At 59.2% G+C, this 21,435-nt stretch overlaps 1 protein-coding gene across 2 annotated transcripts in view; it reads right to left on the bottom strand.

Moving 5' to 3' along the window:
• Window positions 1–21,435, bottom strand: part of LRP1 (LDL receptor related protein 1) — a 182,825-nt gene that overhangs the window by 68,545 nt on the left and 92,845 nt on the right. For both annotated transcript variants that reach the window (XM_073318798.1, XM_073318799.1), the window contains exons 7-18: window positions 19,742–19,904; window positions 12,736–12,958; window positions 11,631–11,820; window positions 9,701–9,844; window positions 7,426–7,662; window positions 6,275–6,455; window positions 4,746–4,968; window positions 3,805–3,994; window positions 2,091–2,216; window positions 1,251–1,391; window positions 619–744; window positions 218–334 (exon numbers count right to left, since the gene is read on the bottom strand). In XM_073318798.1, the coding sequence (XP_073174899.1) occupies window positions 218–334; window positions 619–744; window positions 1,251–1,391; window positions 2,091–2,216; window positions 3,805–3,994; window positions 4,746–4,968; window positions 6,275–6,455; window positions 7,426–7,662; window positions 9,701–9,844; window positions 11,631–11,820; window positions 12,736–12,958; window positions 19,742–19,904 (2,061 nt within the window). The remainder of the gene's footprint in view (window positions 1–217; window positions 335–618; window positions 745–1,250; window positions 1,392–2,090; window positions 2,217–3,804; window positions 3,995–4,745; window positions 4,969–6,274; window positions 6,456–7,425; window positions 7,663–9,700; window positions 9,845–11,630; window positions 11,821–12,735; window positions 12,959–19,741; window positions 19,905–21,435) is intronic.

Genomic DNA, 21,435 nt, shown 5'->3' with positions numbered 1-21,435 from the left:
CAACCATGCAGCTAGAAGGGCAGGGTCTCTCCCTGCCCCTGCTGCAGACCCCGGGACGCCTGCTGAAACTGACGAACGAGCAACCGACAGACAGGCAGAGGAGCTGGACTGGGACCAAAGCCCTGTTATTCCCCCCTGCAGCCAGCCAGTCCCCCGCCCTGGGGCCGGATCGGAGCTGGCGCCCCCTAGAAGGGAAAGGTCCCATCCCCCCACTCACCGCAGGAGGCGGACTCATCCGAGCGATCCCCGCAGTCGTCGTCCAGGTCGCAGGTCCAGGAGATGGGGATGCAGCGGCCGCTGGCGCAGGAGAACTGGTTGGGGGGGCAGGTCCGAGCTGGGCATGGGGCAAGACAGACACAGGGCGTTTCAATGATCCTGGTGGCACCAGGGTAAACGCCCATGGGGGCAAATCCGCGAGGGCAGGGGTAGGAGCTGAGGCTGCAGCGGGGGCTACTAATTACCGGGCCTGCAAACCAAGTCAGGCCCTGACCGAAGGCCTGCACATGGCTGAGAAACCCGCCCTGCAAAACCCCAGCAAACGCAAAGCTCAGCGGCCCGGCGCCCTGCAAGGCTGCAGCCGCAGGGACACGGGTGGGGCCGGGTGCGCGGGCTCCTCACCAGAGCAGGTGGAGTTGGATTCGTCCTCGTTGTTGCCGCAGTCATTGTCGCCGTCGCAGAGCCAGCGGTTGGGGATGCAGCGGTTGTTCTCGCACTTGAAGCGGTCCGAGGGGCAGGTGTGCTCGTCTGGGCGGAGGAGGGGAAGGAGACTCAGGACCCTGGGGCGCAAACCCCATCCCCTCCCCCGCAGGCTCCATCTGAGCACTAGGGAGCTGGGCTGCAAGCCCTCCTGGGAATTAGCCCCATTTTGGGAAACCGAGGCACAGAGAGGGGAAGGCACTTGCCCAGGGTTACACAGGGAGACAGTGGCAGAGCTGAAAATAGAACCCAGAATTCCTGGCATTTCAGCCCTCCCCGCCGCTGCAACCACCAGACCCCACTCGCCTCCCAGAGCCGGGGACAGAACCCAGGAGTCCTGGCTCCCAGCCCCGCAGCTGTAACCACTACCTCCACCCGGTCACGAGTCCAGCACTGACTCTGGATTTCTCTGGAGAAAGAGCTGCTGGAGTGGGCAGGGGTGGGAGGTGGGGGGGGGGGCGGCTGGGATGTTGCGGGGCGCACACTGTTCATCACAGGGGCCGAGGACGGTTTAACCCAGCTGGATCCCCCCAGACCCTCAGGCTCCTACGCACGGCAGAGCTCTGGCGTCTCATCGCTGTTGTCCAGGCAGTCGTTGTCCCCGTCGCATTTCCAGCGCTCCTGGATGCAGCGGTTGTTCTTGCAGGCGAACTCCCCGGGCTGGCACTGCGGAGGGGGGACGTAGGACGGGTTGGCTGCCGAGGAGAAAGCGGGAGGGGGGTTGAGTGTCATAAAGGCATTTTCCTTTGCAGCCGGCAGCGCACGGGGAGGCCTCCTGGGTTCCCTCCACTGCCCTGGGCCTCCCACGTCGCTCCCACCAGCAGGAGGGGAGGGTGAAACGCTCCCCAGCTCAGAGGGGCCCAGATCGACCCTCGCACAAGGCCCAGGATGATGGGGATCCACGCCCCCTGTCCACGGGGCTTTGCTGCATGAGGGTGCTTAGGGGGAGCCAAACCAGGGGAGCTTTGTCCCTATTTCACAGACTGACGACACAGCAGGTGGGCCGCAGAGCCAAGGAGAGAACCCAGGAGTCCTGGCTCCCTGCCCTGTGCTGGGACGGGGCTGCCTCCTTCTCCTCCCAGGTGTGTGCAACGTGTAGCCGAGGGCACGCCGGCCCTGCCCACTATCTGTGTCTGACACACGTGTCTGGCAGACGGGGAAACTGAGGCATAGAGCAGTACCGGGACGTCTCCGAGGTCTCCCAGCAGCAGAGCCAGCAACGGGAGCCCCGTCTCCTGAGCCACTGACTCAGTGGGGTGGGGCCAGCTGGGAGACCTGCTCTCTCTAAGGCGGGGGTGGACTCGGCAGCCTGCAGACCCCGAAAACATGACCCAGTGGGGGGGGGGCGTTAATGTTAGCAGCACAGCCCCCTAGCGATCACCGTGGCAACGTACCTTGGCAGGTGACGGAGTCGGTCCCCAGGATCTGGTCTTGGGCACACGCGCACTGCCGGCCCCGGGGGATGGCCAGACACAGGCTGCTGCAGCCCCCGTTGTTGACACGGCAGTCGTTGGTGCCCACTGTAGGGGGCAATGCAGAGAGTGAGAACAGCCAGACAGCGTGTGGGCGGGGGGGCTGAGTGCACACAGCTCCCGCTGTCTGCAATGGGTGCTGCTGGGGGCTCAGCCCCTGGGGAAAACTGGGACCCACAACTGGGCCCAATTCAGCAAGACACTGAACCCTGCTGAGCTGTGCAGGACTCCTCGCATGGTTAGTGTTCAGCTCCTTGGAGAAGCAGGTCCCGAGGGCATATGGGGCGGGAAAGGATGGATGGATAAAAGGAGAGAGACAGAGAGGTGGATGGGGTTCCATGGGTAGAGAGACAGATGAATACGTAGGAAATAGATAGATAGAGGGGGTGTATGGGGATGGAGAGAAAGAGAGAGAGATGGGGTGGATGGGGATGGATAGATAGATAGAGTGCTTGTAAGGGGATAGACAGACAGACAGACAGGTGTGCATGGGGTTACATGGGTGGAGACAGAGGAATACATAGGAGATGGATGGATGGATGGACAGATAGCTAGCTAAATAGACAGACCGACCAACCGACCGACAGATAGGCGTGCATGGGGTTGCATGGGTGGAGAGCCAGAGGACTATGTAGGGGATGGATGGATGGACAGATGGATGGATAGACAGACAGACAGACGGGTGTGCATGGGGTTACATGGGTGGAGACAGAGGAATATGTAGGAGATGGATGGATGGATAGACAGATAGCTAGCTAAATAGACAGATAGACAGACCGACCAACAGACAAACAAACAGGTGTGCATGGGGTTGCAAGGGTGGAGAGCCAGAGGACTATGTAGGGGATGGATGGATGGACAGATGGATGGATAGACAGACAGACAGACAGACAGAGGGGGTACATGGAGATGGATAGAGGGGTGGATGAATAGACAGACAGAGTGCATGCAAGGGGATAAACAGAGCGACAGGCATGCATGGCGCTGCATGGGTGGAGAGACCGAGGACTATGGAGGGGATGGATGGACAGTGAAGGATGGAGAGATAACGGAAGGAGGGGACTGTTAAGGCTGGGAAGGGGGGTCTGATTCTCAGCAGTGCTGAGCACTCCTCGCCCTTAGATCTCACTGGTCTCCTCTGGGGTCTGGATGGAAGCAGGGAGCAAAGGAGGGAATGCAGGAGAGGGATCAGGCTGCAAACAGTAATTGGGGAACCTCCCGGCTGCAGCATCCCCCGGTCCATGAGACCTTCTCCTAAGGGAACCCCCTCCCCCCACAGGACACTGGGTGCTGGGCTGGACAAGAGCTCCGGAGGGAGCGACCGTGCCCCAGCTCCGGCGTGGATCAGCCTGGGCCCCAGGGGTCCTTTGTAGGGAGCCGGTTGGGGGCCGTGGCCTGAAATGACAGGAGAGGAAACACCCAAGGGGCAGGAACAAGCGGGCAGAACAGCTGTCAAGGGAGTGGAAAGCACCGGGGCTGACGGCCGGGGGCAGAGGGCGGGATCCAGGGGGACCCAGCACCCGGACCGAGGAGCCCTAGATGTGGCCCGAGGCCCCTCCAGCTTTGACCTCCCAGCCCCACATCAGGATCTCTTTCAGACAGGCCCCCTTCTCACACGCACACCCCCGCCCCGTACCTTGCTGCTGCTGGGCGTCGTACATGCGGATCTCGAAGATGGGCGGGCGCTCGTTGCGCAGCAGGGTGACGGCCTTGGTCACCTGGTCCAGCCGGTAGATGCTGCCGCTCCGGTACTCGGTCCAGAAGAGGAAGCTGCTGTAATGGCAGAGTCCAAAGGCGTGGTTCAGCTCCGGGCCCTCGTAGACAATCTGCGGGTGCGGGGGAGAGAGAGAGAAGGTGGCTCGGCCTGGTCCGGGGGGAAACGGGGGCTGCGTGGAGACAGAGGGAGCCCAGCTCCGGGGAGCAGGAGGGTTAAGGGAAAGGGGGCAGCTCAGAGGGGGGAAAAGCCGGCCTGGCCCCCCTGCTGGGCAGAGCCGAGGCGCTCAGGGAGATGGGGGCAGCAGAGCAGACGGACAGTCGGGGGCCCAGCGAGATGGGACGCTGGGATCCGGCGTGCTGGTGCAGGAGATGGGCTGATGCTGATTTGGAGGGGGGATGGAGTGCGCCCCTCTCTAGTCCAGGAGGTGAAGCCCTGTTTGGGGCTGACTCTCCACCCCAAATGGGAGTCAGGCACCTGGACGTGTCTGAAAATCCCACCTGGCCCCTCGCTGCGTCTTTGGGCACCCAAACCCTCTCGGCAACCTGCCCCCAAGTAGCTCAGCCAAAGGCCTCCAGGAGATCGGTGACAGAGCCAGGAATTGAACCCAGGTGTCCAGAGTCTTCGCTCCAAATCTGCCCTGTCTGGACCAGCTCCCCAGCCCCACCGAGGGCCCAGGTGTGCTGGGCGCTGCCCAGACCCAGAGAGAGACAGACCTAGCCCAAGGACATTTTGTGGGGGGTGGGGATCAGTGGGGTAAAATTATCCCTGAGCTCCCCCACAGCAAACGCATCCTTAACGGGAAGGTCACCACGGCCGGCCTGAGGGGAAGAGGGGGAGGGAGTTAGAGGGCGTCCGCTCACCTTGCGCTCGGTGCCGTTCAGAAAGATCATCTCGATGCGGTCGTAGAAGGCGTCCACCCAGTAGAGGACCTTGGCCGGGATGTCCAGGCTCAGCCCATTGGGCCACAGCACTGTCTTGGAAGTGATGAAGACGTTGCGGTTGGAGCCGTCCATCCAGGCCCGCTCGATCTTGCCCCTCTTACTGTCCTTGGGGTCCTCCTCCCAGTCGGTCCAGTACATCCAGCTGACAGAGAGAGCGAGAGAGGGGTGTCAGGCAGCATGGCCTAGTGGACAGAGCACTGGCTGAAGAAGCAGAAAGGCCTAGATTCTATCTCTGGCTCTACCGCTGGCCTGCTGGGTGACAGTGGCTCAAGTCACTGCCTCGCTCCGTGCCTCAGTTTCCCCTCCCCACCCTAGTCTATTTAGACCGTGAGCTCCCCAGGGCAGAAACTGCTGCTCTATCTGTATGGGCCCCTGAGCTCAGCAGGGGCCTTACAGCTGCTAAGACAATTAACCAGGTATCTGTCCCAAGCAGCAGCCGGACGCCCCTCCCCAGCGGCACTGCGGTCAGGTATTTTCAGCGTGAATTCTTCCCCACCACCCAGCACCTAGTCACCAGACCCGGGAAGACCTCTCCTGCCGGCCTCAGGAGCCTCGGGCCCCAGGGAGTCAATCCTGGGAGCCAGAAGCACATTTTCATCCACTTAAAGGATGGAGGCTCCCCGGCAGCTCTCGCCCTGCTCCCCACCAAGAGCGAAGTGGCCAAGGCACGTGCAGACACCAGGACCCTGGCCCACGGGTCAGAACCAGGCTGAGCAGAGGGGGAGCCTGATGGGTCGTTTCATGCCACCAGCCAGGCCCGGCTCCAACAGGCCCAGCTCACCCAGGGAGGGCTGGAGTCCTCTGGGGTCAGGGCCTCTGGCTGGCTCTTCCTGCTGCCGATGGAACCAGAGGAAGTTAAGTGGGAAACCCTGAGCCAGCCCACGGTGCGGGAGAGATTCCTGCTCTGACAGGCAGCTAACTGTTCCTGGGGGGGCTGTCTTTGGCAGGAGGAAGCGCGACAGCTGTCCAGGCCGATGGGGCTAAATGTCTGAACCCCCCACCCCCGTTTCCCCACGGCAAGGTGAGCCCATGACCAGCACGTGCACATGGCAATTCTGCTCCCCAGCCCACCGCAGGGCCTGTCTGAACCGTTCCCAAGAGCAGGGTGTTCTGTGTGAGTGGCCAGGCAGCCCCCTCTCGCGGAGCATGGTATAGCCAGGCAGGCACAGCCGGGCGGGAAGAGCCGGGCAGAAGTAGGTAGAAGGGAAGGACGGTTCCTCTCCCGCCGTGGCAATCGCCAGAGTGAAAATTTCTAGCCTGGGTCACAGAGGAGTTGGACTAGATGGTTGTGCCGGGCGCTGCCCAGACCCTGACTGAGATCAGGGCCCCGTCACACTGGGCGCTGCCTAGACCCCCGACCGAGATCAGGACCCCGTCATGCCGGGCGCTGCACCAGCCCCAGCAGAGGTCAGGGCCCTGTACCCCCGGAGCCATTCGCCACCACCCACCCGTTCAAGGGATCCACCACGATGGCTCTAGGGTGTGTCATCTTCCCTTCGATCAACGTCTTCCTGGTCTGGGCGGCCTTCTCCAGCCGCGCCACGCTGATGGTCTTCTTGGGGCCATCGTCCGTCCAGTACAAGTTGTTCCCCATCCAGTCCACGGCAATCCCTTCCACGTTGTGGATGCCTGCGTGGGAGAGAGAAACCACAATTCAGAAACCCCCGCCAGCTGGACGGCGACATGCCGGAGGCAGAGAGGCCAAGTGGATGCGACAGGCCCGTACGCATCCTGGTGCTTGCTTGGATTAGCCACCCAACAGAGCCCCATCCGTCCCTACCCACGGGGAATCCACCTGCACCATCGCGCTGGCCTGGCTCGCCACCCTCCAGGTTCCCATTCTAAGCCGACGGGTCCCTGCGGCAGTCCCAGGGCACATCACCTGCCTGGCCTGGAGAATGTTATGTTGTGTCACAGTGCCGGGGAGGGCTGGCACGCGACCGTCAGTAAGGCAAGCTGCGACACTTCGCCGGTGAGCTGGCCTAGCTTTACTGCTAGGCAGGAGATGCAGGAGCCAGTGTAGCATCCACTTGAGTGACCGAAATGAGTTGCTTATCAGGAGCCCGTCCGCTAAAGGGGGTGCAGGATTTCTTTCAGGGCAGGTGGGGTGGCCTCCTAGCAGTGCCAGATACCTAATACAGGCTGGGTCACCGGGCAAGTTTCCCTGAGGTTCCACATGGTCATGCTCCAGGGCATGACTTGACCTCGCTGAAGGATGGTCAGGAGGAAATGCCTCTGGCAGACAGGTTAGCCAGTAAGCTGCAGGGTTTCAGCCCCCTCCCTCTGCAGCGGCTGGTGCTGGCCACTGCTGGGGGACAGGGCGCTCGGCTAGATGGACCCTGGTCCGATCCAGTCCGGCGAGTCCTGTGCTCCTGAGACACTCTGGGGGAAATAACAGTAGCAGCCCCCAGGCTCAGATTTGTCCGGGGCCACCTCCTTGGGGGAGAAAGAAAGACGCTCCATCCTCCTGGCAATCCTGGGCCTGAGACCAGCGCCCCCGCGGAGCCAGAGGGGAGGGTCCCCCATTGCCTTCGCTGGGCTGTGCGCTGGGGCCCACCTGCGCTGGCAGAGACCAAGGGCCGCCCCCCGTTGCCCGTACCATCTTTCAGGATGGTCTCGCGCTCCGTCCCGTCAATCTTCTGGCGCCCAATCAGGTAGCTGGTGGTGTCGGCGAAGTAGACGAAGCCCGTCTCGGCGTGGAAGTCCAGGGCCCGAGGATTCATCAGGTTCTCGATGGGGATCATGTGCTCGTCCGGTACCTTGGCACCTGTGTCCATACCCCGGATGATGCCGGGGCGACCTTTCCCGTACACCAGGAACAGCTCGTGCTCTGGCTCTGCAAGGCAAAAGTGGGGGGACAGGACATTAGCCCAGTGTGACTGCTCCCCGCCGGCAGGGGTCCAGCCCTCCGGCAAGTTAGCCGTCCTGGCTCCGAGGGAGGGGGGGATTTGCTCTCCGGGGAGAGGGGATCGAGGGCATGGGCTGCAGCCCACTGAGCTAGCTTCAGCATCTTACTTCAGCCCGCGGGGATGCAAAGGAACCGACGGGCCTGTACCCCGGGAGACGCTTCGAGGCCTGTGCGCTCCGGCTCCCCAGCCCGACAGCCAGACGGAGTTTTGGGGAGCTGGGGAAGGTGCACTGAAGGGGGACGTTTCTGCCAGGTAATCCCCAGAACGCTGAACCGATGCTAGGCTGGGATATTTTTAGGATAAAATGCTGGCAAATGCTCAACCACAAAGCTGCCGTGGCAACCAACTGACATCTATGGCAATCAGTGCAAATGACAACTACGCTGACCTATTGGATACCGGCGTGGAGACATTATTAGGGGGAGGAAGTTAAGACGCAGCCAAGGCAGGCTGGGCACATGAATGGATATGCGGCCCCCCGACGCCATCACAGCCCAGAGCAGCTGGTACGAAGGGTGGGCCCGTCTCAGGCTGGAGCGGGGCTCGCCTGGCATGCCAGGAACAGGGCTGGACCCACCAGATCCCCAAGGGAGGGGGTGGGTGCAGGAGGAAGGATACAGGGTATCACCGTTAACTCTGGATGTCTGCCACCTTCTTACATGGGTCGGCGCTTTGGTGTCTTTCCTAATTGCTGAAAGCTTTGCCCTGCCCTCACTGCAAGGGTCTAGGCTGTGGCCAGAACCAAGAACTGAACTAGACGGCCTGGATTCTGCTGAGCCAGATCCTGGGACTAGAACCCTGCAGTCCCCCAGCTCGTTGACTCAGAATTAACTGGGAACCAACAATAACCCATCACCACTAAGGAATGGGGCCACAGGGCTGGGCAGAGCCGAAGGAGGATCCCTGGGAGTGGACGAGCTTTGGGAAAAGGTGTCAGATGAGCTTTAGATTATTGTTTTTTGTTAACAAAGCCAAGCTCCGGGGAAGGGAGCGAGTTTGGACTTCACAGTGGGCGCAGGCTGGGAAAATGCCCACACCGTGGAGGTCACCGCACAGACCCCACCAGGTCGCCGGGCAGCTGTTGGATCTGGTACAGCCGGTGTCACCACAACGTGGCGCTGACAGACACCAAACCGCCTCTTTGCTCTGCGACTCGCATGACGCCCTCGATATTAGCAACATGCAGGGAAACAAATCCATGCATCAGCAAATCCTTCTGAAACTTCCGCTGAAATGACCCACAGCTCAGGATGACAGCTGGGGTGGGGAAAAGGGGAAATTAAGCAACACCCAGTGACTACTGTAATCGTGTTTTTCACTTTGTGGCTTTTCACAACGGATCCTCTTGGCTGCCCTGAGTGAATTTGAGGTTATAAGCAGCTAGGCTGCCCGGTGCTAACCACAAGCCAAAGAACAGTTTGTAGTCTCTAGTTGCCCCAGGAGGGGTTCAGGGCCAGTAAGAGTCCTACCCCCCAGTGGGATCTCCTACCTATTCCTAGAGCTCCGGGCCCTTGTGCTGGGAACACACCGAGATTCCTCATTTAAAACAACTAATAGAAACCCTCCCCCACCCTCCCACCCCCAGGTTTTTGCAGCACCCCAGAGCAAAGGCTTTTCCAGGCCTAGCTCTGTCATTGTTCTGTCGCACGAATCATGCAACTGCTTGCACGAATAGAGCGCTGCACGTGCCCCTTTGTGCAAGTAACACCTGATTTCTGCATGCAGCTAGCTCTGAATGCACAAGTGCCCCCTGGAGTCTGCTACTGCCCTGATTTGCACATGCAAAGGGGAGCATTAGCCATGCAGCCACCGCCAGACTAGCCGAACACTTCCCAGTGGAACTGCCTTGCTCCTTCCCTTCCTGGAAGCTCTCTGTGCCCCTTGCTCCTCCCCAGAGGACTGCAGTCTGTTCTCCCTCCCATGCCGATCCCCTGCTCCGGCTCCTGGATCAGGAACACTACTCACTTTTGCAAGACTTCCCGTCGCTGCCCAAGCTGAATCCAGATCGGCACCGGCAGGTCCGAGTCTTGTGGCTGTTCCCGAGGAGGCAGATGTCGGAGCAGCCTCCAGGTTTGCCGAACTGGTCCGGTTCACAGGCGTGGCTCCGCACTTTAAGGGCAAAGACCAAGCACCCGATTTAGTGGACATGCATCACCATCTAGCCAACCCCATCAACGTGCTTTTAGGGAAAAGCCGTGTGCCCTTGGAAACCTCAGGCAGAACGGCCTGCCAAGCAACAAGGAGGTGGCCTAATATGAGGCAGAAGGGCCTTGAGGGTACAGAACTGGGCAGGGGTTCTTTCAATTCTTGCCTCCGCCACCAGTTCCCTGTGTGAACTTGGGACAAATCATGTCCCAAGAGACAACGCTGCCATCGGCTCTTATATGGCACTGCTCAGCCAGGGTGCTCACGGCACGACAGTATCATTCTCCCCATTTTATAGAGAAGGAAACTGAGGCACAGCAAGGGGAAGGGACTTGTCCAGGGTCACCCAGGAAGTCAGTGGCAGAGTCCAGGCATCCAGTGTACCAGCCCAGAGACCCATCCACCAGGCAGCCCTGTCTCTTTCTTCTCCTGAGCCTGTTTGGACAGTGAGCTCTTTGGGACAGGGACTCTCTCACGCTACACATTGCCAGACGCTCAACACCAGCGAGGACTGGCCCATTTCTGCAGCACTAACAAGCTGGCTTTTGCCAATTCCGCTCCCTGCCCGGCCGGGAGTCTCCAGCGAGCCAGCGTCGCACGGAGACCGGCTCAGATGGCACTATGCTCCTCCACGCCCAAATCCATGGCTTAGCTTTGTATTTTGGAAACCGCTGAGCAGGCCGGAGACACTAAGAGGATTTTAAACTTGCAAATTAATTAACTAAAAGGAAGGCGGGGGGAGAGGGGGACAATCCACCCTGCCCTGGAGACTTTAACCGCTCCAAAGGGTTTCTAGCAAACAGGAGCATCAGGCATGGATAGGTTGACGCCAGAGAGGGGAGGGAACCAGCAGCCGTACACGGGAGCCATTAATATTTCAAGAGGCCTCATCTGCTCCATTTTCCTTCCTTCTTTTTCATGAGACGGTAATTAATCAAGCCGGCCTGAGCCCCAGTCGGCGGAGCCGCTAGGGACAGCTGTCATTTTTCTCTCTCCTGGAGAGAGACAGCAGAGGATGGAAACGCGCCGGATGAGCAGCAACCAATTAAAACAGCAGCTCGGGCTAAGCCGCCCAGAGGAATGAAACACTCAAGAGCCCCTGGTGGTGGTGGAAATTCGGGAGCCCCACAGGATGACAGCGCTGCAGGACAGACAGTGCCTGGGAAAATGAGGCCAGCATCCACAAAAGTCTGGAGGCTCCTAAATACCTTCATGGATCTGGGCCCTAGTGGTTGACTCTGTGCTTTAAGGAACTTCTGTGCATCATGTATCCTGCCCGTATGGGATCAGACAGATGGAGCAGTGGGTCTGACCCTGCATGGGCAGGATGGAGGATTGGATGGAGCAGTGGGTCTGACCCTGCATGGGCAGGATACAGGATTGGATGGAGCAGTGGGTCTGACCCTGCATGGGCAGGATACAGGATTGGATGGAGCAGTGGGTCTGTCCCCACATGGAGGGATACAGCACTAGATGGGGCCCAGGAGTCGGCTCCTACATCCTTGTGAATCTAATGTCCAATTTCGGGCCTATGTCCCTCTGCTTTCCTGGAACAATCACGCTCCTTTTCCCCATTGGGGTTGCAGGCACGGGGGAACACTTTGCTCAAACAAATAAGCCAGGCCCCATGGCATCCAAAGCCAGACAGCCCATTGTCCTGTCCCAGCCCACTGGGCACTTCAATCACATCCGAGGCTGCCAAACCCCGACAGGTGAGGGAGGGGTTCGTACCCACATGCCAGCCCCCTACCTGTGGGCTGCCGTCGCTGGTGGTAGATATGCAGGGCTCCCCCCTTGTCCACCCTGGTGACCACCTGGTACTCGGTGCTGTTGAAGCGGTTGACGCGGATGACGCTGGTTTTCTGCTGGGCGTTGGCGTTGTCCGAATTGGTGGCGTAGAGGTAGTTCTCGAAGACAGTCAGGCCGTAGAGATGCTCGATCTGAAAGGCACCGTGCCGGGGCGGGCGTGAGCAGACAGCCTCAGGAATGGAGCTTGGGATCCCTGCCTCTCGCGCCCTCTGAGTACCAGGGCAGGGGGGGGCGCTTAACCCAGCAGCCTCCGGGGGGCGATGGGAAACCACACAAACCTGCCCTGACCAGACCAGGGAAAGGAGGCAGGCGGAGCCAACGGGTCGATCCACGCACATGTCGGACCCCACTCAGCACCAGAACTGGGTGGGAAATGGTTTTCCCGTCCCGCGAGAATTTCCCTAAAAAGGGGTCCAGGTAACGTACTACAACAGAGAGTACGGGGAACCGGGGTATTAACCCAGCCAGCATAGCAGGCGTTACCGCTATGTCACTACCTGGCTTACCCGGGGCTTGTTCGCGACCATCTTCTAACACACCTTCAAACCCTCGCCTAGACACGGCCGCGGGGTTTAAGAGTGGCTCATTTCTATTTAGCTTAAAGCTGCTCCTACTCGACTTGGGCTATGCTTGACTTAAGCCAGAATCAGAGAGTCCACACAGCCGCATGCACCAGGGGTTTAAAAATCACTTCGTTAAATGAATCCGGTGCCACCGTGCTGGCACCCAACCCCCCCCAGGGCCAGAAGCCAATGGGTTTCAAAACCTGCTTTGTCACTGCCGGGGTGGCAGCTTGCCAATCGGTTTAGGAGGGGGCTGCGCTGCTGAAACGTCTGTGTCTCAGCGAGGCCCTAGACCAGGCCGGCGAGGGGATCAAAAGGAAGCAAGAGCCAGGATAAACCATTTGTACAGCACCCGGCACAGGTCTAGGGCTCCAAGGCAATGCACTTAATAAATAACAGGGATCATATACACAGCTCTGATCTCTAGAGACCCTTCTCTGCACCCGGGATTCCCTTCTGGCGGGCGCTCGCTCGCTCGCTCACCAAGATGCCCTGGATGATAGTGTGCCGGTTCTTGCCCTCGTAGTCCACCACCTCGATGTAGTCCAGGTAGGCGTCGGCCCAGTACACCAGCCGGCTGACCAGGTCCAAGGTGATGCCATGGGGGAAGACGATCTTGCTGTCCACCAGCTTGGTGCGGTTCTGCCCGTCCATGTCGCAGCGCTCCACCTTGGGGATCTGCCCATAGTCGGTGAAGAAGACTTTTCTGGGGGTGGAGGAAAGGGGGAACATGAGAGCTCAGAGGGTGGGGTTGAGGGAGAATCTCCACATGCACTCAGGTCCACAAGCGCACGCCCACACCAACACACACACTCATGCACGCACACCCACGCGTGCATTTGCTGCGATTACAAAAGCGTTTATTAGCCTGCTTGCAGGAGAAAGGAAAACCCAGGACCTAACCCCAGGTAAAGAACTTACCAGCTGGGGTCACTGTCCCCAGAGACGCAGCCGCGTTGCCGGCTGTAGGACTTAGCTGGAGGTCCCAGGGCTGCGAGGTCACCAGACCTCAGCCAGGCGGCAGATGGGCTCGTAGGACACGCACGGCGCGGCTTCCAGCCGAAGGCCGGCCAGCACAGCTCCAAGCTGCTCAGTCAGAGGCAGCTCTGCCTGCTGGAGCCTGGCTGGGCTGTCCCATTCTCCCTGCAGCGCCGGGAAGCCAGGCCCAGCAGCAGTGGACCTTAGGTCAGGGGTGGTGGATAGCACTCGCATATGGGACGGTTTATGCGGCCCGTGCCCTTTTGCCACCCCAAAACCCCCGGGGGTCAAACTGGGATCGGGTCTTCTCCCAGCGCTCCAGTCTGGAGGGCTGCAATTCGGGCTCTCTTGGTTAAGAGCCCCCATCTTGACCTGGGCCACATACTGTTCACTGACAGAACTAGCATGGAAACATCCCTTTCTCCACAACCTTGTCTCCCCAACAAGCTGGCCAAACACAGCCACTTGGTTAGAGGACTGTTTAACTTTCTTAACAGCTTTCACTTCATCGGAGACCTCAAAGCTATCCACACTGGATCCTTCAACAGGAAAGTCAGTGGCTTCGTTCACAACAGAAAATTTCTGGCTGTTAGGAACTGAAACTTTCTTGATTAAATCACTTTCACACCCTTCAGTGGCAGTAAACTACTTGCAAAGACTCCATGAGGATTCCTTTCCTGAGGGCTTTTCTATGCAACAAGTTACCCCTCACAGAAATTCTGCTCTTACCCTCTTTAGGGCTTGCTCTAGAGGAACACTTTCCTGAGCAACAACAGACTTTTTCTGGGTCTCCCTTAAATCCAGAATTACCTCTGGCCCATCTGGCGGATTCCTACACAATCCCCTTTCAGGAAAACTGACAGACTTCCTAGATAAAAGGCTAGACGCATTCTCCTTTCCTTTGCCACATACAAGTTCAGGAATCTTTTCCTTCTTGCTACAGGTTTCCACATCCTCAGTCGGTAACACAATCACATCACCTTCATGCTCTCCTTGTGCCCTGGCTAGGATCTCACCCTGATTAGACAGAGTTACGACACCCTTTCCCAACAACACTAGCTACGGGCAAAATACAAGCACCAGAATTGTCTGGGCTCTGGGATTTTACATAGATACTAACTGGATGCGACCTAGTTACAGGGCCATTCTCCCGAGCAGACACAAACTTAGGGCCCTTCCCTTCCTGGGCTTTAGTTGAATCCAGAACCAACTCTGAGACAACTGCATGACCCTCAACCATCACAGGCTGAAAGGCCCCTTCTGTCTGCTCCACAGACAAAGAAGAGCTGGACACACTTTCTCCTTTCCCAGACACACAGCTTGGGATCTCATTCCCCTGGTCCCAGCACACAAGGCTGGTCACAGACAACTGCTTGGAGACCAGGGTAGCTCCCTCCATAGGCAAGTCAATACCCCTGACAGACACAGGTACGTTTCCTTCCCTGTCACACTTCTCCACCCAGCTAACAGGTAAGGTCCAGGGACACTCATCTTCCACCCTCCTCGCCTTCCCACCCTGCTGACTAGACACAGCCGTCAGCTCACAAGGCTGCCTAGGCTCATCCAAACTTTCCTTACCAAGCACCTTGCCACTCCCCACAGATCCCCTGCCCTGCCTGTGTCTCCCCCCACTCAGCTGGGGTCTCAGCTCCCACTATGCTCACCGCTGCCCTTGCTGTCCCAGTGGGGTAGGCAGCGAGCTCCCTGCTTTCCTCACTGCAACAGAGCCAGCGTGAGCCCCCTGAGCCCCCTCTCCGGTGTGCAAGGGGGCGGGGAGCATCTCTCTGTCCCACCCAGCCCCAGGGGTCTGCTTACAGGCAGGCAGGTAGCCTGAGCCTAGCTGCTCCTCCCCGCTGCCAGCCAGGTCATCTGCATTTTCACTGACCATTTCCCTCTCCGCCGATTGGTTCCCTGGATTCAAATTCAAACCCTTGGCCGTTACAGGAGCAAGGCCTGGATCCTGTCCCAAAGAGACACAGTCACCCCACAACAGGGTCTCACAGCTGGTATCCCGGAGAACCCCAATGACCAGCCAGCCCCACACCTCCTGGGTCTGCACAGGGATCTGAGCCATAGGGGGGCTTCATCCCTGGGACCCTCACCCAGCTCACACAGCCCCTCAGCATCTGAGGCTGCACCACCCGGGCCTGACAACAGTTCTCTCTGTCCCAGGATCTCGCCACCCCAGGAATGTCTCCCCATTGACCATCCCCTTCCGCTCCCACTGGGGGTCTGAGGGGCCCGACCCCAGGGAACTCCACACAGACATACAGGTTGGGACCAGGAGTGGGAGCCTGTCCACCTCCCCACCCATCGGGCTGACGGAGTCTGTGGCCTTGGGACCCAGCAAGGGAGCTAGACACCGGGACTGTTCCACAGGGTCCCCCTGGTTCAAATCGCCAGCCTGCTCAAAGGCAGTGAGGTGGCATCCACATCCCCCCCACCTTAACCAGGGGCAGCAATTTAGTCTCGAGGTTCCCTGCGGAACTGGCCCCCCGGGATCTATCCCCACTCACCCCTGGGAGGTCCCCTAGGCCTCTCCGCTCCCCCACCGCCAACTCATGCTGCTGCTGCTTCTGCAGCTCTTTCTCGGGCTCTCGCTGTCTCCCACGGTCCTCTCGCTCTCTCGGACTCAGCTCCAATCCCGTCCGTCTGCGATCCCCCGATGGGGAACCCGATCGTGAAGACCCTTGTCTGGTCGGGGACAGGAGTCTTGGGGGTGCCTGGCTCCCACTCCAGCTGCTCCCTGATCCTGCTATAGCCCCATTTGGGGTCAGGAATCTGCTTCTTAGAGCGGTCATCCTCCTCCAGCCGCACGATGAACTGTGCCTTGGTGAACTTTCCAATGCTCAACCCTCTCTTTCTGCACAGGGTTACAATGTCCTTCTTCAGGAGACGGTGACAGGCCATCACTCCGCTCCTCCCAAGTTGTTGTGGACTCACAGGCCTGTGTGCTCTCAGCTCCCCACGGTTTCCAGGGAGAACCCCTAGTGTGTCAGCCCTTCTCGAGGTCACCACCTCTTTGCCAGGGTCGAGCTGCAGACTCCTCCGCCCCTGGGACCGCTCGCTACAATCCCCAGGGGAACCCTGTTACTGCAAAAGTCCTTCTCTCTCCCAGGGCCAAGCCGCAGGCTCCTCAGCCCGAGACAGCTCCCCGCAGTCCCCAGGGGGACCCCATTACTGCACAGTCCTTCTCGCTGGTCACACACTCCCAGGGGTTAACTGCCCCCCGAAACCGCTCCTCTCTGAGCCTTCAGCACGCCTGGTCCTCGTCAATCCCCCTTCGTTTTACTGCTCCTTAGTCACTTACTGCAGGAAGCGCCATCCATGGGGTGCAGTACATCCCACCACTGACACCAGTTGTCACAGAGTCCCTGGGCGATGCTCGGGAACTGCTCCCTACAAAACCAGGCAGGACTCTGGGGAAATCTCCTTTCTGTGAGCAGCCTGTCTTCAGGACACACACGGCTCACACAGCTTCCACCTTCCTGGGTCTGACCTCGGAGCATTCAGCATCCTCAGCCCCTACGTGCGCTTCCCACAGCAAGTCCGCCCCAGGCAGGGTCCTGGGGAAGCCAGAGGGTCCTGCACCCCAACTTCGCAGTCAGACGGGACTCTCAGCCAGCCAGTAAAACAGAGGTTTATTAGATGACAGGAACATGGTCTAACACAGAGCTTGTAGGTGCAGGGAACAGGACCCCTCAGCTGGGTCCATTTTGGGGGGCAGTGAGCCAGACAACCACGTCTGCACTTCACGCCATGTCCCCAGCCAGACCCAAACTGAAACTCTCTCCAGCCCCCACTCCTCTGGGCTTTGTCCCTTTCCCGGGCCAGGAGGTCACCGGATTCCTTTGTTCTCCAACCCTTTAGCTCTCACCTTGCAGGGGGGAAGGGCCCAGGCCATCAGTTGCCAGGAGACAGAGTGTCAGCCATTTATGTACCCTGGCCCTTTGCTCTGCAACAATTACACTCCCTTCTCCCACCACCGAGAGACTTAAGAAATGCCTAGGGGAAACTGAGGCACCCCTACAATATTCAGAGGAAACATTAAGAACAGTCCCGCTTCGTCACACCATCTGTCCACATGCTGTCTACACTGGGGGTCTTCAACGCGCTGTCGGCGGTGTTGCGGTAGCCGTATCAGTCCCAGGGTTTTGGAGAGACAGGGTGGGTGAGGTCGTATCTTTTATTGGACCAAATCCCGCTCCTGAGAGAGACCAGCTTTCGAGTGACACGGAGCCCTGCTCGAAAGCTTGTCTCTCCCACCAGCAGACACTGGTCCAACCAAAAGTATCCCGTCCCTTGCCTCTCTTGGTCAAGCTAAAACCATTTTACAAACACGCCGAGTGAGTCAGACAGGCCGCCGGGACGGAGGAAGACACAAGCCTACGAGGACGACTTTCACAGAGCTCTCGGCGTGAGCGAGAAAAACGGAGCACTGAGGCCGGGCGCTAGCTAAACCCCAGTATTTTCCCAAGCACACTCGGAGGGTAACGGGATTTTAGCAGCTCTGGGTTGCCTTGCTCTTCCTGAGGCACAAGGAGCTTGCACTGAACAGCTCTTCTTTAAACGTCACGGAGGGATACTCGATCCAGCCTCAGCATGGGGGGGCTGGACTAGATGACCTCGCCAGGTCCCAGCCAGCCAGCCATTTCTGTGGTTTTCTAACATGGTAACAAGTCACAGCTTCCCAGGAGAGAGTCTGCATGTACACGCAGACGTGACCGTTAGTCTCTGCAGTCTTGGCCAACCAGGACAGCAACTCCACACAGGGGTGTCCCTCTGCACCCGCAGGAGGGCAAGTCACCAGCTGTAGGCCAGGCCTCGCTAGTCTGCATTAGCTGAGCCCACCTGCCGCGTCTCCTCCTCAAAACAAGGCCTGACTCAAAAAGCCTGGAGATGGAAAGGTGCTGGGGAAAACAAGCCTCCTTTGTAGCCGAAGTTTTGTTTGGTCGAGATGAGGCTGCAGGGGAACGCACGTGGCTGGAGTTCACACACGTGTGCACAGAGTGCATGGTGGGATTACGCACACACATTCACTCTCCCACATGCCACCTGCCCAGATTTCACACCCTACTCCATTTCTTCCCAAAACAACGCCTTCCACTCCTGCTCTCCTTTTCTTCTGCAGCTCTCAAGCACGCGGCTAGCCCCGCTGATGACTCAGCGTCACCAGACCAGCTCCCTGGCGCACAAGACTTCCCAAAAGGCAGCTGCTCGGAGGGCCGTTACCTGAATTGAACACAGGATGTAAAGCTACGTGGAGTGAGAGACGTTCACCCTCCATTGGGGACATGACTCATCTTAGTTCCTGCAAACCGTTACGGAGATGGTGCAAACTCGCTGACAGTGGCATCTCTGTACTGCGTGGGTCAGTGGCTTGCATATACTACAGGGGTAAGAATTGAGATGCCAGCAGCAAATGTCCCGGCATGATGGGGAGGCAGTCTCACTGATGAGGAACTTTAGCCCTTGCTGGGGGGTTAAAATGAGTTGAGTTTGCCAGGGGTAAAATTAAGATCAGACCCAAGCTGGACCGTCCCAGGAGAAAACGGGGAGGGGTCACAAGTCTCTGTCTCTGATGGTCGTTTAAAGCCAGGGTTCTCAACTTTTCTCTTTCTGAGGCTCCCGCAACATGCTATAGAAACTCCATGGCTCAGCTGTGCCACAATTGGTTTTCTGCATATAAAAGCCAGGGCCGGCATTAAGGGGTAGCAAGCAGGGCAGTTGCCCAGGGCCCCACCCCACAGGGGGCCCCCCCAAAGCTAAGTTGCTCAGGCTTTGGCTTCAGCCCCAGGTGGCGTGCTCAGGGCCCTGGGCTGCAGTCCTGCACAGTGGGGCTTTGGCTTTCTGCCCTGGGCCCCAGCGAGTCTAACACCAGCCATGCTTGGCGGACCCCCTGGAACCTGCTTGCGGCCCCACAGGGGGCCCCAGGCCCCTGATTGAGAACCACTGGTTTAAAAGACCCTGGGTACAGAACACAGCAATAAAAACACCAGGTGGGTTTTGCTGATATTCCCTGGCCTCGGGGGTAACGGCGCTGGACTGAGATCAGGTTTGGCTTCCCAGCTTTGCTGAAGACTCCCCGGGTGACCTGGGGCCAGTCTCTGCCTCCCTGCCTGCGAAATGGGAAGAACGAGCCCTCACCTGCTTAGCCTGGAGGAGTTGAACTTCTCGCAACGATTGGCTTTGTTCGTCCGTCGGGCTCTGCACCTGCCAAGCCCACGGGTGCTCGGCGCTCACACTCTGAGCGACTCCGGCCAGGCAGCCCTTTGCTAGAGCGACCATCGCTCGCTCTGAGCCACCCCCGGCACAGCCGGGCCCAGATCTCAGCTGGGGCCGATGGGAAACACACCGGGAAGGACCAGACAGACATGGGGGAGGTTACACGTCTGGGTGAGCCATGCCCCTGGTTGGACTGACCATGGGGCAGCACCACGGTTTCCTATTGGTTTGTTACGGTCACACGTCAGGTCCCTCGGCTCAGCTGGCCTCTCCTCCCCCCTCTTACCCCATGGTCGGGTCCAGCGCGATGCCCTTGGGGTTGTACAGCTCCAGGTCGAGCAGCGTGACGCAGGTGTCCCCGTTCCTGTTGCAGACGAAGATCCGGTCGTCGATGTCGTCCACAAAGTAGAAGTTGCCGGTGAGCCAGTCGATGGCCATCTGCTCCACGTCTAGGGCGGGACAAAGGCGGGTTAGGCGGCCGGCGAGCGTTATGGAGCCGGGCGCGCCGGGAAATCACAACCGCTGGGAGCAGAGCTGTCCTGCGAAGCCAGCTGTGATTTTGCAGCCCCCCAGGGAGCGGGGCTCGGGCCCCAGCAGCAAGCGCTGAGCCCTCGGAAATCTGGGTCTGGGAAATCACACCCCAAGGGTCCGCATCAAAACCAACCCCCCGGCTGGCACTGCCTGGCCCCTTCCTTGGCTGGCTCAGCAGAGGCCAACAGGCGCACGGAGACCAGCCTTCTGCTTTCACCCCACAGAGGGGGCCCAGCCCAGACTGGGGGAAGACTCGGAGAAACGGAGGGAAGGGAAGGGGCAGGGAACAGAACAGGGAGAGAAGAGGAACAACGAAGAGAAGGAAGGTACAGCAGCAGAGAAGCCCGGAGAGGAGGGTCACCCCATTCATATGGCTTACGCACCACTGGGAATTTCTAAGCCACCTAAGGGAGTCAGGCCCCAACTCCCACAGCTCCTAATCCCCCTAGGCCCCTTTGGAAACACCACCCAGCCCCCAGCTCTGTGGGAGCCCAGCAGCTCCCAATTCCACGCTGCCCCTCCTGGGTTCGGGTCTGACCACGGCTGGGGCACGTCCCAGGGTGAGTGGAAGAGGGGTTTCCAGCAGGAGCACACCCCAGCGATGGGCGATATCCAACACACACGCACGCCGCTGCACCTCCTGCCGGCGACAGAGGAGGGGAGTGCAGCGGAAAACAGAACTCCTCGTCCCACAGCTGTCAAGCGCTGGGGGCGTTTGAAAATCTGGCCCTGTACAAACCCCCGCTCGCTAGCCCACGCCTCTCCCCGGCTCTGGCTCATTTTGAGGGAGTTTCTAAATCCACAGGGTTCACACACGAGTGATGCTGTGCCAGGGCATGATTTGCCCCTTCCACGGGTAGAGTGATTACTGTAGCAGCCAGAGGCCCAGGACGGGCTAGGCGCTGTATCCACACGTAGCAAGCAAGGGTCCCTGCCCTGGAGAGCCTGCATGCGAAATACACAAAGGCTGGGAGGGGAAACTGAGGCACAGAGAAGGGCAGCAGCTTGTCCAAGGTCACCCAGCAGAGCTAGGCCTCCTCATTCCCAGACCAGAGCTGTCGCCCCCTAAACCACGCGGCCATCCCGGACCTCCAGGCCAACCCATGCAGTGCACATACAATCAGCTCCTTGGACACACACTGCAGTGCCCCCCTTTAGTCCCCCTTGCCGATCTCTCCCCTCCCCAGGAGGTTTGCTGCAGCGGCGACTCTTCCATGTCCTCGTTGCTACAGGCGCCCGTTCCTGCGGGCGATTCTCGCTGGGAGAGGCTGCCAGCACTTTGGAGGACAGGATTAGATTCAAAATGACCTCAACACACTGGTGAAGTGACGAGCGGCTCACACAGCTGTGAAGGAGCCGGGCGGCGAGCGGCTCACAAATCGAACACGCGTCAGCCGTGCGAAGCAGTTGTGAAAAAGGCTCGTGTCATCCTGGAGTGTGTGAACAGGA

This window comes from Lepidochelys kempii, chromosome 20 (assembly GCF_965140265.1).
Source record: "Lepidochelys kempii isolate rLepKem1 chromosome 20, rLepKem1.hap2, whole genome shotgun sequence".
Classification (NCBI taxonomy): domain Eukaryota; kingdom Metazoa; phylum Chordata; order Testudines; family Cheloniidae; genus Lepidochelys; species Lepidochelys kempii.
This window is presented reverse-complemented; position numbering and strand designations above follow the sequence as displayed.